The sequence below is a fragment of the Pyxicephalus adspersus genome, chromosome 7 (assembly GCF_032062135.1).
Source record: "Pyxicephalus adspersus chromosome 7, UCB_Pads_2.0, whole genome shotgun sequence".
NCBI classification, from domain to species: domain Eukaryota; kingdom Metazoa; phylum Chordata; class Amphibia; order Anura; family Pyxicephalidae; genus Pyxicephalus; species Pyxicephalus adspersus.
In genome coordinates, this window is record NC_092864.1 from 70,231,544 (window position 1) to 70,254,147 (window position 22,604).

Consider the following 22,604-nt stretch of genomic DNA (forward strand, 5'->3'; position numbering starts at 1 on the left):
AGGTTGTGTTTCATACATCCCCCCAAAACATCCTTTTTTCATTTAGTATGTATTCTATTTGGTTCTTTATACATTAGTTTTTAAAAACTAAACTGTGCTTGGTTTATTGTAACACTCCTCAGCTTTATTCTTTGTGAAATAAAGGCTTAATAATAAAGATCGTATTTGTGTTTTGCATATACAAATGCCATTATATTTTATATTTATAATGCATCCTGTTCTGAAACCCATTAGCTGTCTGGGTTATTTTAATAAACCTTTTGACCTGGCTGAAGCATATAATTAGGTTCATGGAGATTTACTTTCTCGGAGCTACCACTCCATTATAAATCTGTTTTACAGTCTGTTTTCTAATTAATGAACCAATTTCAGTTGCTTTTCATGGTCTGGACTGGTCTTTAATTTCTATGATGAGGACCAGTGCATACTCTAAGAATGGAAGTGCAAAAACTGGAATTGAAATAAACATTTAAATTTGATCAGTATGGTGGGAGGAAGCAGAATATCAGCCTCCGACCAGAGTTGCAGTTTATTAGGATTCTTGCTTTCATTTACATCTATATTTGCTTTTATTTACATTCCTTAACCACACACGGATTACCGCTAGGGTGGTTAATGTACAGTGCTGCGTAATATGTTGGCGCTATATAAATCCTGTTTATTAATGATTCCTTATAGCCCATCAAAAATAAAATAGGTTTGGCTGGCACTACTGGTTTAATTCAGGCCTGTTATGTCAGAAAGAAAGTAGGAGCATAATATATTTCTAGCACATAAACAGTTTACTTTTTCCGTTGCTAGTTATTAAGTTAGTTTTTTTACCCTCTGCCCTGCTGGTCGCAGCATCTCTTACAACTCTCACGCTTTCTCAGCATCCCCATTACATACATTGAGACAAAGCACAGAAACTGGAGTTTAGGGGCAGATTAGTTCCTTGCTTGAATCCTGTTCTGCCATTGGCTGCTAGAACTTTATAGCCTTTGTGCTCACAGTCTCCAGTTGCCTGTTGCTGGTGTGTTTATCTGTTGGATTATACTGTCGTTGAACCTGCCCGTTTCCTGACCTTGTAATTATTTGCTACCTGAACCAACCTTTGCCTGTCGCCCCCACTCTGCCTTTTCTTTACCCTATTATTACCTTGTTTGGTGGATCAATTACATGTATATTACATTTTGGTTCTGTACTTGCCTCTGCTGGACTCTCCTGCACTGCTTTATCTTTGGGCTCCTGGTCATCTGTCAGTCCTTCCCCAGACATCATCCTTTTTTCCACAAATGTCCTGGGAGTATCTGTTTGCTAGGCATAACTAGCCTCCCCAGGCTGAGCAGGGTTTGCTAATGATAAAGAGTTCAGAGTTAGTTTTGGGTGATAAGCATCTGGTGAGCAGCGATCCTGTATCAGGGCCTTACATCTATATTTGCAGTTTGTTTTAAAGGGGAAAATTTGAGGAATATGCATGTTTTCCACAGATGTTCTGCATTTTTTTTACATCAGCTTTAAATGTAATTTTCTACATCTCACTATTTTAGTATGATTTTAGTTACTTTCTAGTTACTTTAATAATGTTGTTGAAGAAGATGTAGCAAACCAAAAATTGCCAAATGTATAGCAAGTTAATAAACTATAATGTTGGTTACTGGCTAAACTGTGATATTTGATGTTTTTACTTAAAATGTTACCCATTTATCAAATAAGCAAGTAAAAAATTTTAATGATCTGATGGAAACTAGCCTGTTTGCCTGATGACTAGAACATATTTTAGGTACATATGGACATTACCATTTTATATATAATATATATTTCACAATCCGTATGCTTGGAGGCTTTTCACTTTCATATGGTGGTTTTATGGATCTGACTGAAGCATGTTTGTAGTGGAAACCTGGCAAGTCATCTTTATTATAAAATGTCATATGGATGACCACAGACAGTAAAATTCAGGGGGCAAATTCCACAGCACAGAAATTGTCTCACAAGCACAGCAAACATCAAAAGAAATTCTCATTTCTAGGCTCACATTATCAGTTACTGCCTGTTTTTCCTGTGGGTTCCATCACTATACCTTTCTATCACATACCTTTTTAGACCTATAAATTTAAATTTTTAAAATCAGCAATATGGTTTTTAACTGCATTCCATCAAATATTTAATTTTTAAGACTGATATGTGTTTGGAAGTGACATTTGTATTAGCTGTTGTGTATAAAATTACTGTGTGAATCTACTAAAAAATTAGATATAAACTTGGTATAATTTTTTTTTAGATATAGTGTACTTATTTTATACTAGATACATTTTTACTGGATTCAAGGTGAAGAAAAATATTTTTGTGGAAATGCTTGACATATGTTAATGCTATAAAAATTAATTAATTTTGTTAAATTTCTCACGCTACTGTTTGCATGCGGCAGCAGAAATTGAGATTCTTCTTCTTCAAAAAAAAAAAAAATAGGATTTTGTTTACTTCTCATCAATTGTCTGGCTTTGGTAATGCTATGGCTATTGTAGCCATAAATGCTTGTTCTATGCTATAAAAGAGAAACTCATCTGGATGGTCCAAGATGAACCTTTGTGATCATCTCCGTAATAAATCCATACAACTGTTCTCTCACAATTCTCAGTTATCCCTGGATCACAGAACTGACAAGTAATAACTGCTACTGTTGATGGAAACAATCACTAAAGACTTTTTCCAGCAAGAATGATCTAGCATCTGTACATAGCTTCAAATAGGTATAGATTATCCTTTTTTACTGGTATTTAGAGGCAGTAATTTTCTTTTGCATGTCACGGATTTGCCACAAGTTTGGGGAAGGGGATCCTCTGTGCAATGTGCACGTTTGGTGGAATTTTAAACTGAGTCTAAGGAACTGCCCGGTGTTCACCAGAGCAGCCCCCGCAAGGGGTGATGGACTTTGCTGCGGACAGTGCCCAGGTTGCGGCTCTCGGACACACCCATGCAGACGGCAGCTGACTGCAGATGGAACCAAAGCGTAATGCCAGATCGATAGGCAGTCGCGAAAACCAGAGCAGGACCAGGTCAGGCCAGGCGGCGAACAATCGAAGTCAAACAAGCCAAAGACAGAACCAGGGAATTGGCACTTAGAAACAGACACAAGCTGGAGCCCCAGGTAAACACACCTACTGCAAAGGCAAGGAGTATCAGTCTAAACACAAATTATATAGTGAGCCTAACATGCAGGCTGGGCGGGAACTGAATGAGCAGATGCATATAAATCAGCTGGAAAACTCCAGCGATGCTTCTACCTCCAAGGCCTGGAAAGAGCAGCCTGATGCAAGGTAAGGAGACAAACTGCTGCTGATCTGACATCTGGTGAACAACAAGTACCAGATCATCCGTGCTGCTGATCTATGACACTGTTAGTTTGCATTGCTTCACTGACTAGAACCTGGAACCTATTTACTTATATAATGACTGCATTTCCCTCTGGTGGGCCAGTCAGACTCTGAACATCATATGTATTCCTTTGACACTGTTGATCACCCCCTTCTAATCCAAATCATGAACCTTATTGGTATTTTTGACACTGCTTTCTCTTTTAGTTTGCTTTCTACCGGTCTGACTGCTATTTTAGGATTTATTTCAATGGTAATTCCTACTGTCCTTCCTGTTGGTGTTCCCCAAGGGTCAGTCCTTGAACTGGTTATATTTTCTCTATACACCTCCTCATGCTGTAGTCCTATATCCTCCTTTGGTTTACAGTTCCATCTATATGTAGATGCAACTTTAATCTGTCTGTCCACCTTGGACTTTTCCCCCTCAGTCCTGGATATTCTCTCTCCCTCTCCCCCTGTACACACTCTTGTCATCTCTTGTCTGGGCTACTGAAACATCCTCCTTTCTGGTATTCCACTAATCCGACTCTCCTCCACAATCCATCATGAATTCTACATCCATACTTAACACCACTCTTCTGCTGCTGCCTCTATTTGCAATTCTTTACACTGGCTTCCATTTCACCTTAAAATCAAATTCACGTTCCTGCGTTTGCCTTCTTATCCCTCCACAACACTTGTCCTTGTTACCTTACTGTTGTGCTCTGGCAACAACCTGCTACTTACTTCTTCATTCATATTTTCTTCACGTGCACGGCTACAAGACTTTTGTATGGTTGCCCCGACTTTCTGCAATGGTCTTCCTTGTCCTATTTAGTTTGTTCCTTCTTTGTGCATATTTAAAAAAGCTCTTAAAACCCATCTTTTCAAACTTGAAAGATGCCTACGCATCTTCTGTCGTTTTAACCCTCACTACTCACATGCCAATCCATATACCTCCCTCGTATGGTGTTGTACTTCCCCTTGCTCTTAGATTGTCAATTTTTTTTTATTGAAATCTTGTAAACACATAAAAACATATACCTTATATGCATAAGAGAAAAATAAATACCAGACTTTCATGCCAAACTTAATGTACTTAAACAGGCCATATGCCAAAAACTATGCAAGGCTAAGAAGCAAAATCCCATCACCATTATTAAACAGTATTTATATAGCGCCATCATATTACACAGCGCTGTTAGTAAGTCATGTCACTAACTGTCCCTCAAAGGAGCTCACAATCTAATGTGCCTACTATAGTTATATGTCATTAATGTAGTCTAAGGTCAATTTAGGGGGAAGCCAATTAACCTAACTGCATGTTTTTGGGATGTGGGAGGAAACCGGAGTACCCCGAGGAAACCTACGCAGACACAGGGAGACCCTGCAAACTCCATGCAGATAGTGTCCTAGCTGGGATTCAAACCTAGGACCTAGCGCTGCAAAGGGCGGAGTGCTAACCTCTGAGCCACCGTTCTGCCCACCCCCCTTTCAAGGGAGAAGGGAAGTACACCAAAAGAAAACCTGATGTTCCTCCACACCTTCATGCAGGCTCCTTCTTCCATTATACCCCTTTCAAGACCCGAAATTTTCCCCACCCCGTGCAAAATATGTTCTAATATCATGCACCACCACCTTGACAGAAAGGATTTTTGTATGTATGCATACCTGACACACATTGCAAGTGTATTATCGGACTACCACACTAACTATAAAAAGTTGTATCTCTAAGGCTTTGGTCCAGCACCAGTACTTGCCGGATGACAGTCTACCAATGTAACACATTAGTCTTTACCTATAGCACGCCTCCGTTCAGCCTCAGAAGACTGGTTGCATTTCCCAGCACACAGTTGCCTCCAGGACAGTGTGCAAGGGATGGCGTCTGGGGAAGGGCTGGCAGATGACCAGGAGCACATTGATAAAGCAGTACAAGGTTCTTACAAACACAAATTCAGAAAACAAGCCAAAGGTCATGCACAGGCGATCAGTCCACCAGGCGAGGTACCAAAGGAGAAGCAGAAAGCTGAGTTAGAGGCAAAGGTTGGTCCAGGATCAAAGGGTCAGGAACAAGCGAGGGCAGGGGATGTTGAGAGACCATTCACAGCCAAAAGGGAAACCGGGGATGCTGCAGGCTACAGAGCAGGGGACTGATGGCTGTTTGCCTAATCCTTCCAGCTGCTGAAAGTGACGCAGACAAAATGAATAAACAGGGCATGCTGTCCTACAGTGGCCTACAGTACAGTATTGCTGGTCAGATGATTGTCTCCTAACCTTATCAAAATCCTGGTGAGTCTTTAATGTTCTATATACTCCACACAATTCATGCGACTGAGACAAAGAATACCTAGAGCCCTCCCCACGCCCTTTTGTAAACTCCTACTTTGAAGGATTGAAGGGGCATCGGAGCAGAAAATGCTCCATGGTCTCGTCTGATTCTCTAAATTCTGATCTCAAGCACACACAGTCTCTTGAGGGCTGGTGATGATAAATCCTTAAGTAATGTCTTACTTGTGTGTCATTATCTATTTCTTCCACCTTACCATCTTGGCATTTGCAATCTCCAGCTTACTTTTCCAATTTAGCAGGTTATAATCACCTGGCCTAAATCGAATTCCCCAAATTTTAAATTCCTCCTGAGGTTCTGGCAAGGTATTTAGGAGATCAAAACTCTCCCCTTCCCTACGCATCCAGAAAACTTCACACTTGACACGGTTGATCTTAAAACCTGAGGCCTCTGCATACTGTTCAATCCCTGAGACAACCACCTGCATTTCATCTGTCTAAGAGATACCACCAGATACACCATTGGCATAGGTGACTACTCTCAAAGGGGGCTTACCAGCAATGCCCAGAGGAACAAGGTTCCACGCTCTAGCCGTTAGATGAAGGTGTGAATTGAGAACATATATAGCAAGGGACTCAGTGGGCATTCCTGTCACACTCTCGAACTCCCTTCAAAAGATTTACCAATCCAACCATTCACAAGTGGGAAGCTTTCTGCTACCTCATATAGAACCTTTAGTCAATCAATAAATTTAGATTGTAAGCTGTATTTGCCAAGCAGCAACCAGAGATATTCATGATTCATCCAATCAAAAGCTTTTGCCTGATCCAGCAGATATTTCCTCCAGCCAGCAGCCCTGCATCTGCTCAGCTCTGCATAAACTGCTGAGAATGTACTTCTAACTTGAATCAAAAAGTGCTGATTGCTACTACTGACAATAAGCACCAGAAGAATTTTTTGGCAGGATTTTTCAGTCGACGGGCTAATCAGGCACCAGTTCTCAATTCCCAATAAATCTTTCCCCTTTGACAGGAGAATCACAGCAGATCACTTCATGCAGGGAGTGAATTCTCCTCCAGATAGGTAGTTTACATATTAACACTGATTGATATTGACACTGTTTCATTTTACCAAGGGATCTGAAAAAGCCACAAATCCTGGTTATGATAAGCTGCCACTACTCAGACTTACTGCTACACAGATCCAGGACTGATACCAGTGTCAAAAACAATTTAGGATTGTCTAACACTCTCACCTTCCAACAATTCTTTAAAAAGTTTCCAGATATCCCTACCTCTGATCAGAGTATGTGAAGCATTCAGAGTCCGATAGCATGAACTTTAGAGTTCTGCTTAAAACAAAAACCCTATCCTGCTCTCACTAGTCTATTCTAACCGTGAACCCCTTGTCACTTTATGTGCTCATCCACCAGACCTGCCTGTCTAAACATCTCTATTAAAAAAAGACTGTCACATCCCTGCTTTCCTCGAAACCTTTCCTGTCTTTAGCCTAATAATGGTGTTAAAATCACCTCTAAAGACAATCTGCTCTGAAGTAAAAAGAAAGCGCTTATCCTTGTTGAAGAAGCATTTCTTGTCCCAAGTTTGCCTAAGGCCCATAGATGTTTACAATATATGTGTGTCAGCATCAAACTTACTGTGCAAAAATAAGGCCGTCTCAAGGTCACTTACAGATTTGATGCTGGCGACATTATTGGTCACCACTTTCAATGGGGTGGGCACCACTATCAGGATGGTTGCAGTAGTTGCTTCTTGGCCCTTCTTCCACTCAAACTACCTGAAGAACTTGACCATTTTAAAGATGGACCCCCCCTGATTCCTCAATTGGTTCCACCTCCCCATCAGACATTACTTCATATTTATTTTTCCGTGCCCTCTCTCTCTCACCAACCTTACCTGACTTCTTCCACCTACACCTTTTGTTACCCACCTCCTGCCTATTCCCTGTATCCTGCACTATCCCCTTTCCAGCCTTCTCCTTCTCCACGTGAAACAGACATAGAAGGAGAGGCAGAAACAGAAGGGTGAAGAACAATCTCATTCACACTCCATTCAACTGAAATGTTATTTGATACCCGGGCCTTGTTCACTGCACCACTTACACCCTCTAGCATGTCCATATGCATCAAATCATTCAAATATTGTTGAATATAATTAAATTATAATAAATATTGTTATTGGTTTAAAAAAATGTTGCCTGGGACCAGGCCATTCCAGCATCTTTAATAATTGCTTCATACCACTCCCAAAAAGCATCAAGGCACAGTGGCCTAAAAACGCACAAATAATAATTCCCACTGGATACTGGTGATGTTAATGCAAATATTTCTGATGCAACAATACCCATTTTTATAATCAAACTGATGACAGAGTTTGCCTGGTGGGGTACCCTCTTTTGTCCATTTTAACTGCACCAGCTTTCTCCTCTTAGGTTAGAGGTCTTTCATATTATGCAAAATGTTTAACTCCCACAAATGCAGCATAAGAATTTGCAGGTATTTCAGAAGCTGGAGAAATAATTTCTGCTGTGGCGTTGCAATGGGTTTTCCACTTACATTTGCATTATTATAGGCTCAGCAATCATATTACCTTCCTTAGACATGTCCGATGGGTCCCCATCTGTAGAGATTTCAGCATGTTCCTTTTCAACAATTTTCATGCCCTTTGCAACCACCTGGCTCCATCTTGTCTGCTTTGTTTTGCTGCTTTGAGCATGATTGGTCATATAAACTCTGCACAGCTGCAAGTCCTATGCCTTCAGCCTTTATCAAGGACAGTCTGTCTACTACTTGGCTGGTAATTTCCTCCACTGTCTCCCCCCATGAATTGAGAGAAATCCTTAATGAGGCACAAATCTCCTCCAGACTCCCCAGCAGGGGACTTGGGTCCTGGTCCTTCCCAGGACTGAGCAATTTGAGGAAGTTGTGAAAGTGGACCCCAGAGACCCCTGCTCCCAGCAAACAGAACACAAAGAGTTGTCCACACCTACTACAGAGATTGTAGGCTTTTCTGAGCAGTGTCCTCTCCTCCTGTTTCATTGTTTGTCATTTGCAGCCACTATTTAATCTACAGCACTGCACAATATGTTGGCGCTATATAAATACTGTAAATATTTACGGTAGGTGGGAAAATTTCAGACTTGTATTTGCAATGCAGTGAACAAGATATCCACACTTATGAGAAGCAAATATCTGCACTTGCAGTATGAAGTCTAACTGGGTATGTGAGGGACATGATACTTCTTATATTGGGGATTTTACTTACAATTTGTGTGTGGGGCACACAATACCTCCTTTTTTGTTTGAGTGATATGAAAGCAGCACATATTATGCTGCACATGATTTCATGTTAGATATAGTTAGTTGTTGTTAGTTGTTTTATATAATCTATCTATCATCTATCTAATGTTGATAGATATTAACAAATGTTCTGTTTTTGCCTTTTAGAACATACTATGGCAACACCATTGGAAGATGTTGGGAAACAGGTAAGTTATGCATTTTTTATTTTTTATTTTGTACAGGTGGTCATAGCTTAACATAAAGGGGATATCTTACTTATACTAAATTGTTTCAAACAATTTTTCAGCAAACTGTCATCCTGCAGTAGATTTTTTATGGTGAGATGGGGGGACTAAAAACGTTATCTTAATGCTGCCCAAATACTTACCTGAATCTTTAGTCAGGCAACACACAAGCTCGTGAGACATTTTTTTCCGGGAATGCAGGGTAAGATGTGTGCTTTTTGAGTGTTAATGTTGCTGCCTTGTGACACTGCCTTTTGGGGCCATTATTCAGGGTATCATAGGGCCTTACTTGAAGACATCCCAATAGGGATGGTTGATAATTGTTTGGCAGCAAGGCCAGACTGCAGAATTCATGGTCTTAACTCCCTGAAGTCTTGCCACAGAACAAATGCCCTACACTAGTAATTGTACATGGTTTTTGAATGGAGAAGGTAATCATATTATAAATCCATTCTATTTGTGTGCCAGACACCCACCTTTGGTTATCTTTGTTGTCACTACTACACAACCTTTTAGCCAGTCTTTTGATGTTTTTGCCCTTTAGGCTCAAGCTTCTCTTATTCTCTTTTGACATTTTCTGAGCATTTTTCTTATGCTATTGGCAACTTATTTCAGTCTCTTTTATACTTGTCCAGCTCAATCCTGGATCCACAGGACAGCTGTAGACCTTAAATGGCAGTCTCTGTTGCACCCCTCCAGAAAACTCCTGGGTTGACGTCCTTGGGGCTTTATTTGCCCCAGTCCTTCAGCAATACTTTGATGCACATAGCTTCTCTCTTTTGGAAAATGCTACTTTTTATTTGACTTGGCCTGGTGTACTGATTATCTGTTTCAGTATTTCAAACCCTGGCCCGGATTTTAAGACATACGACCTACCCTTCTACCAATACACACTGGTTGCCTATCTCAAAGAGTCCTGTGAAGTGTAAATTTCTAAACTGAACAATCATCCGTGACCCTTTTTTCTAAACACAGTCCAAATCTTAGCTGGAACCCAGAAAACTTCTACAATTAATTTGTTCTCATCCTGTATAACTACATGTTTTTTATGTGCTTTTATTTGTGATGGATAAAAGGTCTAAAAACTTGTACATAAAATACCCTAAAAAGGACTATATGTGGACAATGAAATGCTTGTAGGCTCATCTTAGCATGTTACCTTTGAATTGGGTATACCAGCATGCATTGCTGCAGGAGGGAGGGGGTTAAAACGCATGTCTGGGCACTTTGAACTCCTGGATTTATATGGCAAAAATGTAATAATTAGTCAACTATTCAAGTTAAAATTTTACTTTCCAGTTAATGCATACAAAATATGCTCTTTTAATTTTTAGGGGAAATTGTCCTTTTTTTCTAAAATGTATGTGGTTTTGTGTATGTAAAATGTTTAGGACATGAACTACAGAGGATATTTTTATTAGGTAAGTAGTGTGAAATTATTTATACCCAAAAGATTTTGCCTATACCAGTATTTTGCAATACCAGTAGAGATGTGTGGTCAAAGGGACCCTGAGACCAACAGGGCAACCTATACCTGAAATTTTTTTGAAAATTACGCAGATACTCTGACTTGGTCCCCCAGGCTTGAGTCTGATAAAATGTAGTTATTTGTGAAACCTACAGGGCCAGTTCATATGTGCTAGATTTGCTGTTACCATGGCCCTTTCCAAAGTAATATGATCTTTAAAATTGTAAAAAAAAAGTCCATTTCCAAGTCTTATGCAACCACTGCTAAAAATAATTATACATAAACTGCTACTGTTAAATAAAGTAATAAGAATTGTTACTTGTCTAAAGGCGTGTTTACCACCCATGACATAATTTTGTTTTTTAATTTTCCCGCTACGAAAATAGCTTTCTTTACTATTTTTAAAAATTCTTAAAATAATAGCAACATAACGAAATGCAGACATTAAATATATTCATATATATTCTAACATTAGTAGTCTAGAATTGACCTGCTAGATTAGTGGTTTACAGAAAAAGTGCCCCCTACATTGGTGGCAGATCAACTCTTCATTGCTCACTGCAAGGAACCCTAGCAATCTTTGGAGGAAACCCAGAGTTGGATCCCCATTGAACCTTGGTTAACAAACCTTCATATAGACCAATAGTGAGACTTTTTAGTATGAGGTGAAAACCTGTAGTGGGGCAAGATTTATTTGTAGTAAATATATGATGAAAAACAAGTACAGAACAACACGAAAATCTCCTGATGATCAAAGTCCAAAAAGTTGTGAGATGGATACCATAGATAACCGAAGTGGGAAAGGAGCATCTTCTGATTCTGACCATTTTAATCACAAAGTAAAGCAACATGTATTAGGCATATGCAAGTAGAAAATGTGGACAACAAATAGAGAATATGTTAGGAAAACTTAAGTGTAATTATAGACAAAATCAAAATTGGCTGCTTATAGCGTTCTCACCAGGTGATACCTGACATGCTTGAACGCTATATCTCTTACACTAGCAGATGTTGGTGTACAATCTTTATCCTCACAATCATCACCCATAACCTTGCTATTGAAAACCATTTTAATGGCTAAACGTCTATATGTCTCTACAACTCCAATTGCAATTAATTCCATATTAGTAATCTTGTTCATAGATCAACATCTAATAGTTAAATATCAACATACCTAAACAACATTAACAGTATCTGTTTGCATATGCTGTCTCCTGTGACTACCCTTCAAACCTTTGTCTTCAGCTTATCACATCTGATGATTTAGTAATTCTCCTAAGTCCATATACTGTAACTACTTAAGTGCAGTTATTCTTCTAAGTCTATATATTGGAAATGAAAGCAGCACATGAACTCATAACTTTTAACCTTGACTCCTCTGTCAGCCCACCAGCATTGTTATTGGGAACCATTTGTACCAAGCATCAAATTCTAATTTGACTCTCCCCTGAATTATTATTAATCGTATAAAGTCATGTACCCCTGAGGAAGCCCAACCTGGGCGAAACGCGTCGGGGACTTATACGGAAACACGGTCATATTATTATTTTTATTGTGTTAGTACCATCCTGTCTAGTGGATTACCCTACTTCTTTGAATTACAACAGAACTAAGGGACACACACAAAAGTTTGTATATGTTTTTCTTTTGTTTATATGTATGAAGTTATTATGTATAAATTTAATACATATGAAAACAATACACTTTGACTTACTCCTTTGTAGCCTCAAACCTTACTTGCTTCAACAGGAGAAAAAATTGCTTCCAGATTGCATGAGGCAATCGGATGTTTCCTGGATCAACAGTCTCTGTTATCTTTACTTTGAATCCTTAATACTCAGTTATATTTGATGCTTCTAGAAAAGCATTCAGCTTTTTTTCAGCAATCTATAGTAGTTGCTGAAACTACTTCCTGAGGGAGCAGATTCCACATTTTCACAGACCTTACAGTGAAGAATCCCTTCCTTATCCAGAGATTAAACTTCTTTTCCTCCAGATGCAAAGAGTGCCCTCTTGTTCTTTGCAATTACCTCAAACTGAATAATGGGGTGGAGTTCTCTATATGGACCGTTTATATATTTATACTAGTTGATCATATCCTCCTTATACATCTCTTCTCAAGGGAGAATAGATTCACTTCAGCTAATCTCTCCTCATAGCGGAGCTCCTCCATTCCTTTTTATTGGTTTAGTTGTCCTTCTCTGGACTCTCTCCAATTCCACAATGACCTTTTTGTGAACTGGTGCCCAAAACTGTCCTGCATATTCCAGATGTGGTCTGACCAATGCTTTGTACAGGGGCAGAATTATGTCTCCATCTCTGCAGTCTATTCCTCTTTTAATACAAGAAAGTACTTTGCTAGCTTTAGATATTGCAGCTTGGCATTGCATGCTATATGATCTACCATAACCCCCAAATCCTTTTCCATTTCTGACTCCCCTAAATGTATTCCCCCTAGACAGTATGAAGCATGCATGTTGTTAGCCCCCAAGTGCATAACTTTACATTTATCTATAATAAATGTCATTTGCCACTTGGCTGCCCAATCAAACAGTACATCCAGGTCTGCTTGTAGATTATAGACATCCTGTATGGACTTAGTTAAATTACATAGTTTGGTGTCATCTGCAAACACAGAAATGGTTCTTTTAATCCCAAACTCTATATCATTTATAAAGATGTTAAACAGTGAAGGTCCCAACACTGATCCCAGGGGTCCACCACTAAAAACCTTAGACAATTCAGAGTATGAATAATTAATTACAACTCTCTGAATGCAGTCTTTAAGCCAGTTCTCTATCTATTTACAGATTGACTTTTCTAAACCTATTGACCCTAACTTGCATATTAACCGTCTGTGGGGTACAGTGTCAAATGCTTTAGCAAAGACCAAGAACACTATATCAACTGCTTTTCCACTGTCTACCTGTTTGCTTACTTCCTCAAAAAAGGGAGTAAACTTTTTTGACAACTTCTGTCCTTCTTGAAGCCATGCTGACTATCACTTATAATATTATTTTCTAGCAGAAACTCCCCTATGTGGTTCTTTATCAAACTCTCTAGGACCTTTCTAACTATGGACGTTAAACTAACCGGTCTGTAGTTATTTGGTAATGACTTTGCTCCCTTTTTGAAGATAGAAACCACATTGGCCTTACGCCAATCCATCGGTACCATGTCAGTGACTAGTCTTTAGAAATTAGAAATAATGGCTTTGAAATAACCAAGCTCAGCTCTTTGAGGACACGTGGATGTAATCCATCAGGTCCTGGTGCTTTGTCAACCTTAATTTTGCCCAACTGTTTCTCAATCATATAATTTTGAGCCATTGTGAAACATTGCATTTTCTATCTGTGCTAGCAGTTGATTTTCTATTTTTTCCTTAGCACCCATAATGCCTCAACCTCTTTGCTTGTTCCATCCACAATTTCTTCTTTCACTTTCAGATCACTTCTCACATATCTACTATCATTTCATGAGAAAGCAAAGAAACATTTGGACAATAAAGTAGCAGTGGATATAGATCTAAAGTTATGTAGCTGGGGGCTGCATGTTTCATACAGTCTATGGGGAATACATCAGGAGGGCGCAATTTCTAAAGCAAGCAAAAAAAAAATTTGTATTAAAAGAGGTATAAACTCCAAAAAGTGCTGCCAGTTTTGGGCACCAATTCACAAAAAAACATTTTGGGGAACCAGAGGGAGTGCAAAAAAGAACTACTAAATCGATAAGTGTGGAGGAGCTCAGCAATGGAGAAAGACTTGCTGAACTGAATCTATTCCATATAATTCACAAAGATAATTCATGCATATGTGGTTTGCATGTTTTGTTGTGTTATTGTTTTGTGTTTTTTTTATATTAAACGGTTAGTTACTCGGCAACATACACACACACACACACACACACACACACACACATATATATATATATATATACACACTGCATTTAAAATCCCTCACCTTTTCTTTTGCTATTATTTGTTAATTTCGGGATGTGGCAGGTTTGTTTCTTTAAAGCCCAGTGTTACATTTATGCACAGTTAGTGGCGTGATTGGGCTATTAACACATATATCTATTTGAGCCAGGAGTGAGTATAAATAAATTGAGAAACTATATTGTCATTATATATACTGTGTTAAGCTACAGAGTGTCATTTTGTAACATTTTTTGGTTGTGGTGTGCCGCAGGATTTTTTCAATGTAAAAAACGTGCCGTGGTTCAAAAAAGGTTGAAAAACTTGTCTACAAACATAATATAAAGCTTCTTAGTAGAACAAAACACTTTTAAATTCAAAGATACTGTCCTAAATTTTGTCAATAGAACTTTATAAAGTTATAATCGGTCCAACTGTGAGTTTTGAAAGTAACGAGTCATGAATTAATAAGCATTTTTTGTATCCAATGCATTTTTCCTTCCACACATTATCATAAATAACTTTTAGCTGGGTAACCTGAAATGTTTCTACTCTCAATCTATGAAGTAAAACTTGGGTGGGGAAAGAATGGTTCTAGGCATAGTTGTTGAGTTAAAGAATAGACATTTTAGAAAAGGGACGATTTTTTTTTTTATTTTTTTTTATTTCTTCTTCTCAATTAAACATCAAAGGGCTTGTTATGTTGATATGAGAGGTGTACATACTTTACAGAAAAATCATTTGTCAGAAAATTAGCAAATTATCACCAAGAAAATTTAAGTAATATTATATTGTATTTGGTATGGAAGGTTCTTTTGCTGTTCCCTAAAAAAAGCAAATGTGGTAGATATAGATAAATAAAAAGGTCTATCTCTGTATTCAGCTTGAAATAAATGGTTCAAAAATGGTGAACTATATCTCTGCAATAAAGCAGTTCAGGCACAGTTACCCCAGGGCCATTAAATGGAAACTACTTAAATGTTTGGATTGAAATGAAACTAATGGCATGTAAAAAATGTTTTATTTATAGATTGGAATTACATTCATATTATTTACAAGAAAAAGGGAAGAAAGTAAAGGGTATATAGTAATGGGAGAAGGAAGGGGTCTAGCTCTATATCTAGCTCATGGACACTCTCACTTACACAATCATACAATGGATCCTCAACAACATCCACCTAGTACACATCAGTGTACTGCACAATTCATAAATGTGAAAACACACACTTTGTGTGTATTGTGTAAAAAGGGGCAGATATCCTTGGTTTTTTGTTTTCGTTTTTTGATGCATGTTTTTGAAGGTCTTGATTGTGGTATATTAATACCAAGACCATTCTGTCCCAAAGATATAAAAGGTGAAATTGGCAATTGAACTAATAATAATAAGATATTAGACACTTCCAGTATTGTCTTTTTATTTTCAGATATGGCGTGGGGCTCTCCTTCTTGCTGATTACATTCTCAGCCAGCGAGATCTTTTCAGAAGTTGCACTGCCCTGGAACTTGGTGCTGGCACTGGTCTTACCAGCATCATTATGGCAACAATTGCTAAGACTGTCTACTGCACAGGTACCACAATCAATTTATTATACCCCTTAAGTTATCCTCTGAAAAAATCGTACTGATGTTCAAGTCCAAGTTAATAACAGGATTGCAAAATCCTTGATTGTAAAAGCTTAAAAATCTTAAAATAGAACTTATAATAGAGGAGGCAATTTTTTTCTAGTTTGTTTGCATTCCTGATTTTTCAAAGGTATTTTGTGATATTGTTCAGATCTGCTGAAAACTAAAAAATCCAACTTAGATCTTATATCTAAATAACAATGGAATGCTGTTGTAGTCAGGGCTGAATAGGCCACCCAGGCCATGGCCTAGGGAGAGAAAAAATGTACAAGTGCACCCTTGGTTGTAGTAAAATTAACTAATTTGCTAAAAGTAACACGTGTTTTGGATTTTTTACATGCTTTTTACAAGCTTTGAATGCAGCAAAAATAAGAGACTTAATATTAAATACTATCAGCAGCTAGGACTAAATAGCAGTTTTTAACTGTAACTGTTGCTACAAACAAACCTTTTATTAACAATTGTTTTTGCATACAGAAATAAAGCAGTAATAACTGTAGAGTGTCCGATTTGGACTGGTCCCCCTAAAAAAGTTTTTTTGCCAAAACCCTCTATGTTCAAATTGTAGGAATGAAGGTAGGATGAAGCTAGAATGAAGGTAAGTTATTTGTCTGTTAAGGTCTATGTTTCTGGTATAATATATCATTTATTTAACAGTTATCTAATATTTTTGACAAAAAAACTTTTGAGTGGTGTTTAGGATTCATGTGTTTCGTTCTGTTGGGCCTCTTCAGAGGAGTAAAACATTTCATATATTAGAATAGATTCCTAATGTACATAAGGATAAATAATTGTAGTGGTATCTTAGTGTATTATATTATAGACGTACAATCAACTACAAAGACTTTATTATACTACTTTCGTTCACTATTTATGATACCTTTTTGATCTCTGCATATTATAACTAATGTATATGTGTTTATATATGTATCCATAATCCTTCTAATACACTTGAAACCTAAAAGCCACTCATGAGTTTTTTTGTCATTAGATAACTGTTATATATTTATTATTATACCTGCAACATAGACCTTCAGAACCAAATAACCCCCCTGTTAACTTTCCGAAATCTTTTCAATCAGTAAATACCTTCCACAATACTACAGAAATAAAGCTAAAATTATAGCTAAATGCAAACATCAATTTCAGACAGTGTTTGATTGACTACACCTTTACAATGAGATGATTTGATTCCCCAGTAAGTCTCATCCACTGAATAATACAGAAATAATTTCTACATTGGAACATCTGCCTCAAGCTAAATGAAGCAACTGACTGACAGACACCAAACTGCATAAATAAAGACAAATATTTGTTTTCACAGTATACACTTCTGTATTATTGAGCTTTTGTAATAATGACAGCTCCACAGAACCGCCATGTAAATCTCTCTACTGAAAATGTTCTTACTGAAAACAAAATTAGTAGCCAGAAATTTAAACTCATACTGGAATGACATGTAACATTTATGTCTCTTATATGACCTTTTCTATTCTACTGCTGATCTGGTTTGCTCTGTATTATTTGATTGATTACCCTGAAGTCATGATTAATCATTGTGCACTGCTCAGTAAAACATAGCTTTTAGCAATTAAAAATTGATTTCAGGGGAAATTAAAGCTGGAGTCTAGCTTGTGCCACAAATATTATGTGGGAAGCATGTGCATGCCAGCAATTTAATGTTGACCTTTTATAACCTAAATGACAGCATCAGTGTGATCTGGTTTATAAAGTTTTCATTTATAAACTCATGCTTGTCACATCTTGTATTAAACACACAAGGTTTTCTGAAAGGTGACATACTGAATAGTTATATTGCACAAAAAAATCAGACTTTATATTCTCTGCACGTAGTTTCCTTGTCATTGTTAAATTTACTGTATTAATTTCGATAAAACCTTTTAAGTAGCTTAGTACATGGTTTAGTACCCACAGTAGCATCTGCGTATCCAGCCTAATAGCTGCCCTGACATTATTAAAATTTAATCTGACTGGTTGTAAGAACTTAAATTTTTACACTCTGCTTTTTGTGCTGTTTACTAAATAAATACCAGTCTGATAAAAGCTTATGAAAAAAGAAATTGCATCTCGGTTTTAGTATAGTAGATCATCTGCTGTGACTTGTCACTTATTAGTCATTATTGGCATCTTCCTAATTATATTTAGAAACCAATAGTAAAGATACAGTTTGAAATAGAATGTCCGTTATGAAACGTTTCTGCAGGTTTGTATAACAAAATACCGATTTTTCACTTTTACTTGTTACACAGGAAAAAACAAACTTTACAGCTGTATTGAAATAGATCATTTTCATTTATCATTTTTTTTTAAAGAAAATACACTTTAAAACTGTTTCTCAACATGTGTAAAGCGTTCCCCAAATGAATTCTTTTTGCACAAATGTAAGACTGAAAAATGCTTTTATTCGTTGCTGCACAGGCTTCGTTTTTATCTCTAAACTTAAAAAGTATTCTGCATATTGATCTTTAAAAATGCATTGCAGAATCCATTTTGTTATCCTTTTATATTTAATTTAGTGGAAGTTACAAAATATTATGCCCACTAATATACTTGCATTGTTCAGGTAATTTAAATAACATATAGAAATGGTAATATTAATAATGTAAAGACATTTCTAGAGAAAATGAAAAAGTGACCATGCTTAGGCATTCCTGGTATGAATGTACTTGTGAACCGTATTTATTAATTTTTTTGTAAAGTATGACATACAAAGACATAATATAAAGGGTCGTGAAAGGAGGTCACGGCCAAGGTAAACAAAGAGGAACAGAATACAATAGGTAATAGACAATTTGCCACGAAACAGTAGGTAAATGTCTAACATGTATTAATACTAATCCTAGGATAAGTATTTTACAGCAGAAGCAACTGAAGGGGTAGGCTGCATACATTCAGGTACCCAAGGATATAATATACTACATACCAATTCATATGTAATTCCAGGAAGAGGTCCCGGCAAAACAAATTACATAGTTACATAGTGGGTTAGGTTGAAAAAAGACATAAGTCCATCAAGTTCAACCAATAGGGAAAAAACATATCCCAGATATAAAACCCTCTAAGACATAGTTGGTCCAGAGGAAGGCAAAAAAAAAACCCCTGGTACAATTTGCTTCAACGGGGGAAAAAATTCCTTCCTGAGGTAATCGGATGTTCCCTGGATGAGCAGTCTCTGGTATCGTTTACTTTAAATCCTTAAACCTCAGTTATATTCTGTGCTTCTAGAAAAACATCCAGCTTTTTCTTAAAGCAATCTATAGTAGTTGATGAAACTACTTGCTGGGGGAGCCAATTCCACATTTTCACAAACCTTACAGTGAAGAATCCCTTCCTTACCTGGAAATTAAACTTCTTTTCCTCTAGACACAAAGAGTGCCCTGTTGTTCTTTGTAATGATCTCAAAGTAAATAATGGGGAAGAGAGTGGTATTTAGGCAAGGTCCAGGTGGAACTGCATCAAATAGAACTACTACCTGTTTCTAAACCATTCTCCAGTGTCATGAATACTTCTTGTATGGTCCTCCATGCACAATATTTCATTACCCATTGGAACCATAGCGGTATGAGCTTTGTCCTTTCTCCAAAACATAGGTACACCAGATCTGGCAGCATTAACAAAATGCTACTCCAACAATTTTTTTATAAGCTTTCAGTGGGAATGAGTTGTGATGAAGGAAAAAAAAAATATAAGGTAGTCTTGAATGTGGAAATCGGTGAACTGCTGGATAATTCTTCTAACTTTTACCCAGAACAGTTGCAGACAAGGGCAGGACCAAAAAAAAATATGCAACATCGTTCCAACCCTACTCATGACACCTCTGACAGGTGTCAGGGTCTGTGGGGGGGGGGGGGTGTAGCTGCACTGGTGTTTTAAAGAGGTAAATGTTGGGATTTTTTGGAGTTGGAGTTTTGTTTTTTTGTTTTTAAATGAACTATAATATTTCACCTCAGTCACGTCACATAAAATTAAAAGGACTTGCCTACTATGATCACAGGTTGAAGAATATTGGTATATTGGTAATCTTGGATGGAAAAATTGTGTTTTGCTATGACAAATACACTGTTTTCTTACATTGTATTTTTACTTGACCTGACTGGGCAGAAATGGCACTGTTTAAATTTTGTTGCTAAGGTTTCAAAACACTGATAATGATAATAAAGCAACATATTGTAATATGCGAATATCAAATTCACAAATAGATTTTGACTGAATGGAATCATTATTCATTTGGCATGATTAACTCCCCCCATCTACCTTGTGTTAACAACAATGAACATTTTGTGTACAAGTGAATCACCTCATAAGGTAAACTGCATCTAAACCTCAACACCAAAAAAACACATTCTTAAAAATAAATGTTCAGTGGAAAACTATTATAATTTATTGCAGAGACCACAGGACTTTTTAGTTACAGAAAAATAAAATGAATCAAATGTATTATTAACCATTAAAAATACACAAACATATGCGTACGAAACCCCTTGATAACATATATTCCATGCATGAACAATAATTTAAAAACCATACAATAATGTATTAATTATCATTCAATTGAGCCATAGGAGCTCAGTACCTGAGAATTTCAAAACACTTTCTAAAATGAATTTGCTTCTTACACAACACACTTTGTTTTAATGTTCTATTAGGACACAAAAAGGCTTTTTTTCTGGCATACCTGCCATGCAGGGTAAATTATGTGAATCTTTTTGAAAGTATGCACTTTGACACCAGCCATTGCAAGAGTTAACTTCTTCAGGGAATCTGTAGGTTTGAGGTTATTGGAGACTCTTTATTAATCAGTTGGGCCACATTTGCTTGGTCTGCTAATGCTGGACAATTAACCAGTTTGAAATCTATATCTCTTAACAATATTTATCTCTCAGTGGATTTATTCATTTTAAATAATTTTGCCATTTTTATCAAATCTCCTTCCAGACTCTCAGGCATCCACAACCTGCAGGTAAAAAAAAAAAAGGGTCCACCTTCAGACTTCGTAAGGACATTTTAATCCATGACACCAGTTTAGGATTATTTGATTTTCATAGGATTAAAGCAGTGGTAAATGTATGGAGGAGGTATGGAGGCAAAGACCCATGTGGAGTCTTAGTTTTGACAAGCAGAATGTGTTCCTTTATTATACTTTTTTCTTCTGAAAAGACCTTTTTATAGAGTGTAAATACAGTCAAAAATTTTACCTCCAAAAGTAGACCACAACCTTATAAATGAAGTACCAAAATGGGTAAAATGATTCCCTTGTTTTGCCCAGGAGCCTTCTTACTTACTTCTATGAATACGTTTTTCTTTGATGTATGCAGTGGAGAAGATACATTTCTATATGCTAAGTAAACAAAGAAGGAAGCTTCTGGGGATCGTAGCAACAGAATGCTTCTCACATATATATTGCTCTCTCTGAACAGGATATAACCTAACCATGTAAAAATAATTGATCAAATATGTGGCGCTAAAAATATGATCTTTAAAAGAATGTATTTTAAAATCCAAGGGGGGTCTGATTTATTAAAGTTCTCCAAGACTGGAGAAGATAGACTATCATTGGTAAACCTGGGTAATCCAGCAAATTTGGAATAGATCTAGTCCAGGATTGAAAACATTTGACAACTAATAGCAAATGATTTTTATGAAATCCATTCTGGGTTTGCTGGATCACCCAGGTTCACAAATTAGAGTCTATCTTTTCAAGGAGAGCTTTAATAAATTAGGACAGGTGTCTTTAACATGTAATAATAAATTAACTCAAACATGACATCAAATATATAAATTGTAAAAAGTCTCTAAACTATAAAACCAAATCCAAATCTGAAAAGACTTCAGAATGGTCTACTCTAATCAGTACACTTGTCACCAGCTCACATGTGCATTTACTTTACTGCAAAGACCAAGTAGAACTGTTTCCAGGATCAAGGTCTAAACCCAGGGATGCTTCTATGTCTTGCTGTAACGCTTTTTACTAAGCTTGCCTGTATGCCAGATTATTGTGCTCCTGCCAGTGTCTCACCTTGCTACTGCTAATGCAACATAGGCTTTTCTCCTACTAGCTTGTGTACTGAACTTTGGCTATGGAATTACCGACTACTTTTTATTGCTCGTTGCAGTGTTCTCAAGTTGCAAAATTCCTTGCTCTGCTATGTGGATTCTGGAGCTGGGGGAAACTTCATGGATATAGAAGAAATCATTTTTCACCTATTGATATAGAGACTGTTGATGGTTTTTTTGTTATCATCTGGGTCAATCACCAATGAGTCCTTCTTGATCTTCAACTGAGTTGCATTCAAACTTCCAATCATTTTCAAAAATCCCTGGTTTTCCACTCACAATCCTTTTATCAATTGGGGGCATAAACTGTAGTTCCTCCGTAATACAGAGCATTTCAGGAAGTCTGTGATGAAAATA

General features: G+C 37.2%; 1 protein-coding gene and 1 long non-coding RNA gene across 3 annotated transcripts in view; one reads left to right on the top strand and one right to left on the bottom strand.

Moving 5' to 3' along the window:
• Window positions 1-22,604, top strand: part of METTL22 (methyltransferase 22, Kin17 lysine) — a 65,845-nt gene that overhangs the window by 12,020 nt on the left and 31,221 nt on the right. For both annotated transcript variants that reach the window (XM_072418905.1, XM_072418904.1), the window contains exons 4-5: window positions 9,089-9,129; window positions 15,974-16,118. In XM_072418905.1, coding sequence (XP_072275006.1) covers window positions 9,089-9,129; window positions 15,974-16,118 — 186 coding nt within the window. The remainder of the gene's footprint in view (window positions 1-9,088; window positions 9,130-15,973; window positions 16,119-22,604) is intronic.
• LOC140335904 (uncharacterized) overlaps window positions 889-22,604 on the bottom strand; it is a 136,756-nt gene continuing 115,040 nt past the window's right edge. Inside the window, exon 4 of the long non-coding RNA XR_011921771.1 lies at window positions 889-1,334. This is a non-coding gene — a long non-coding RNA (uncharacterized lncRNA). The remainder of the gene's footprint in view (window positions 1,335-22,604) is intronic.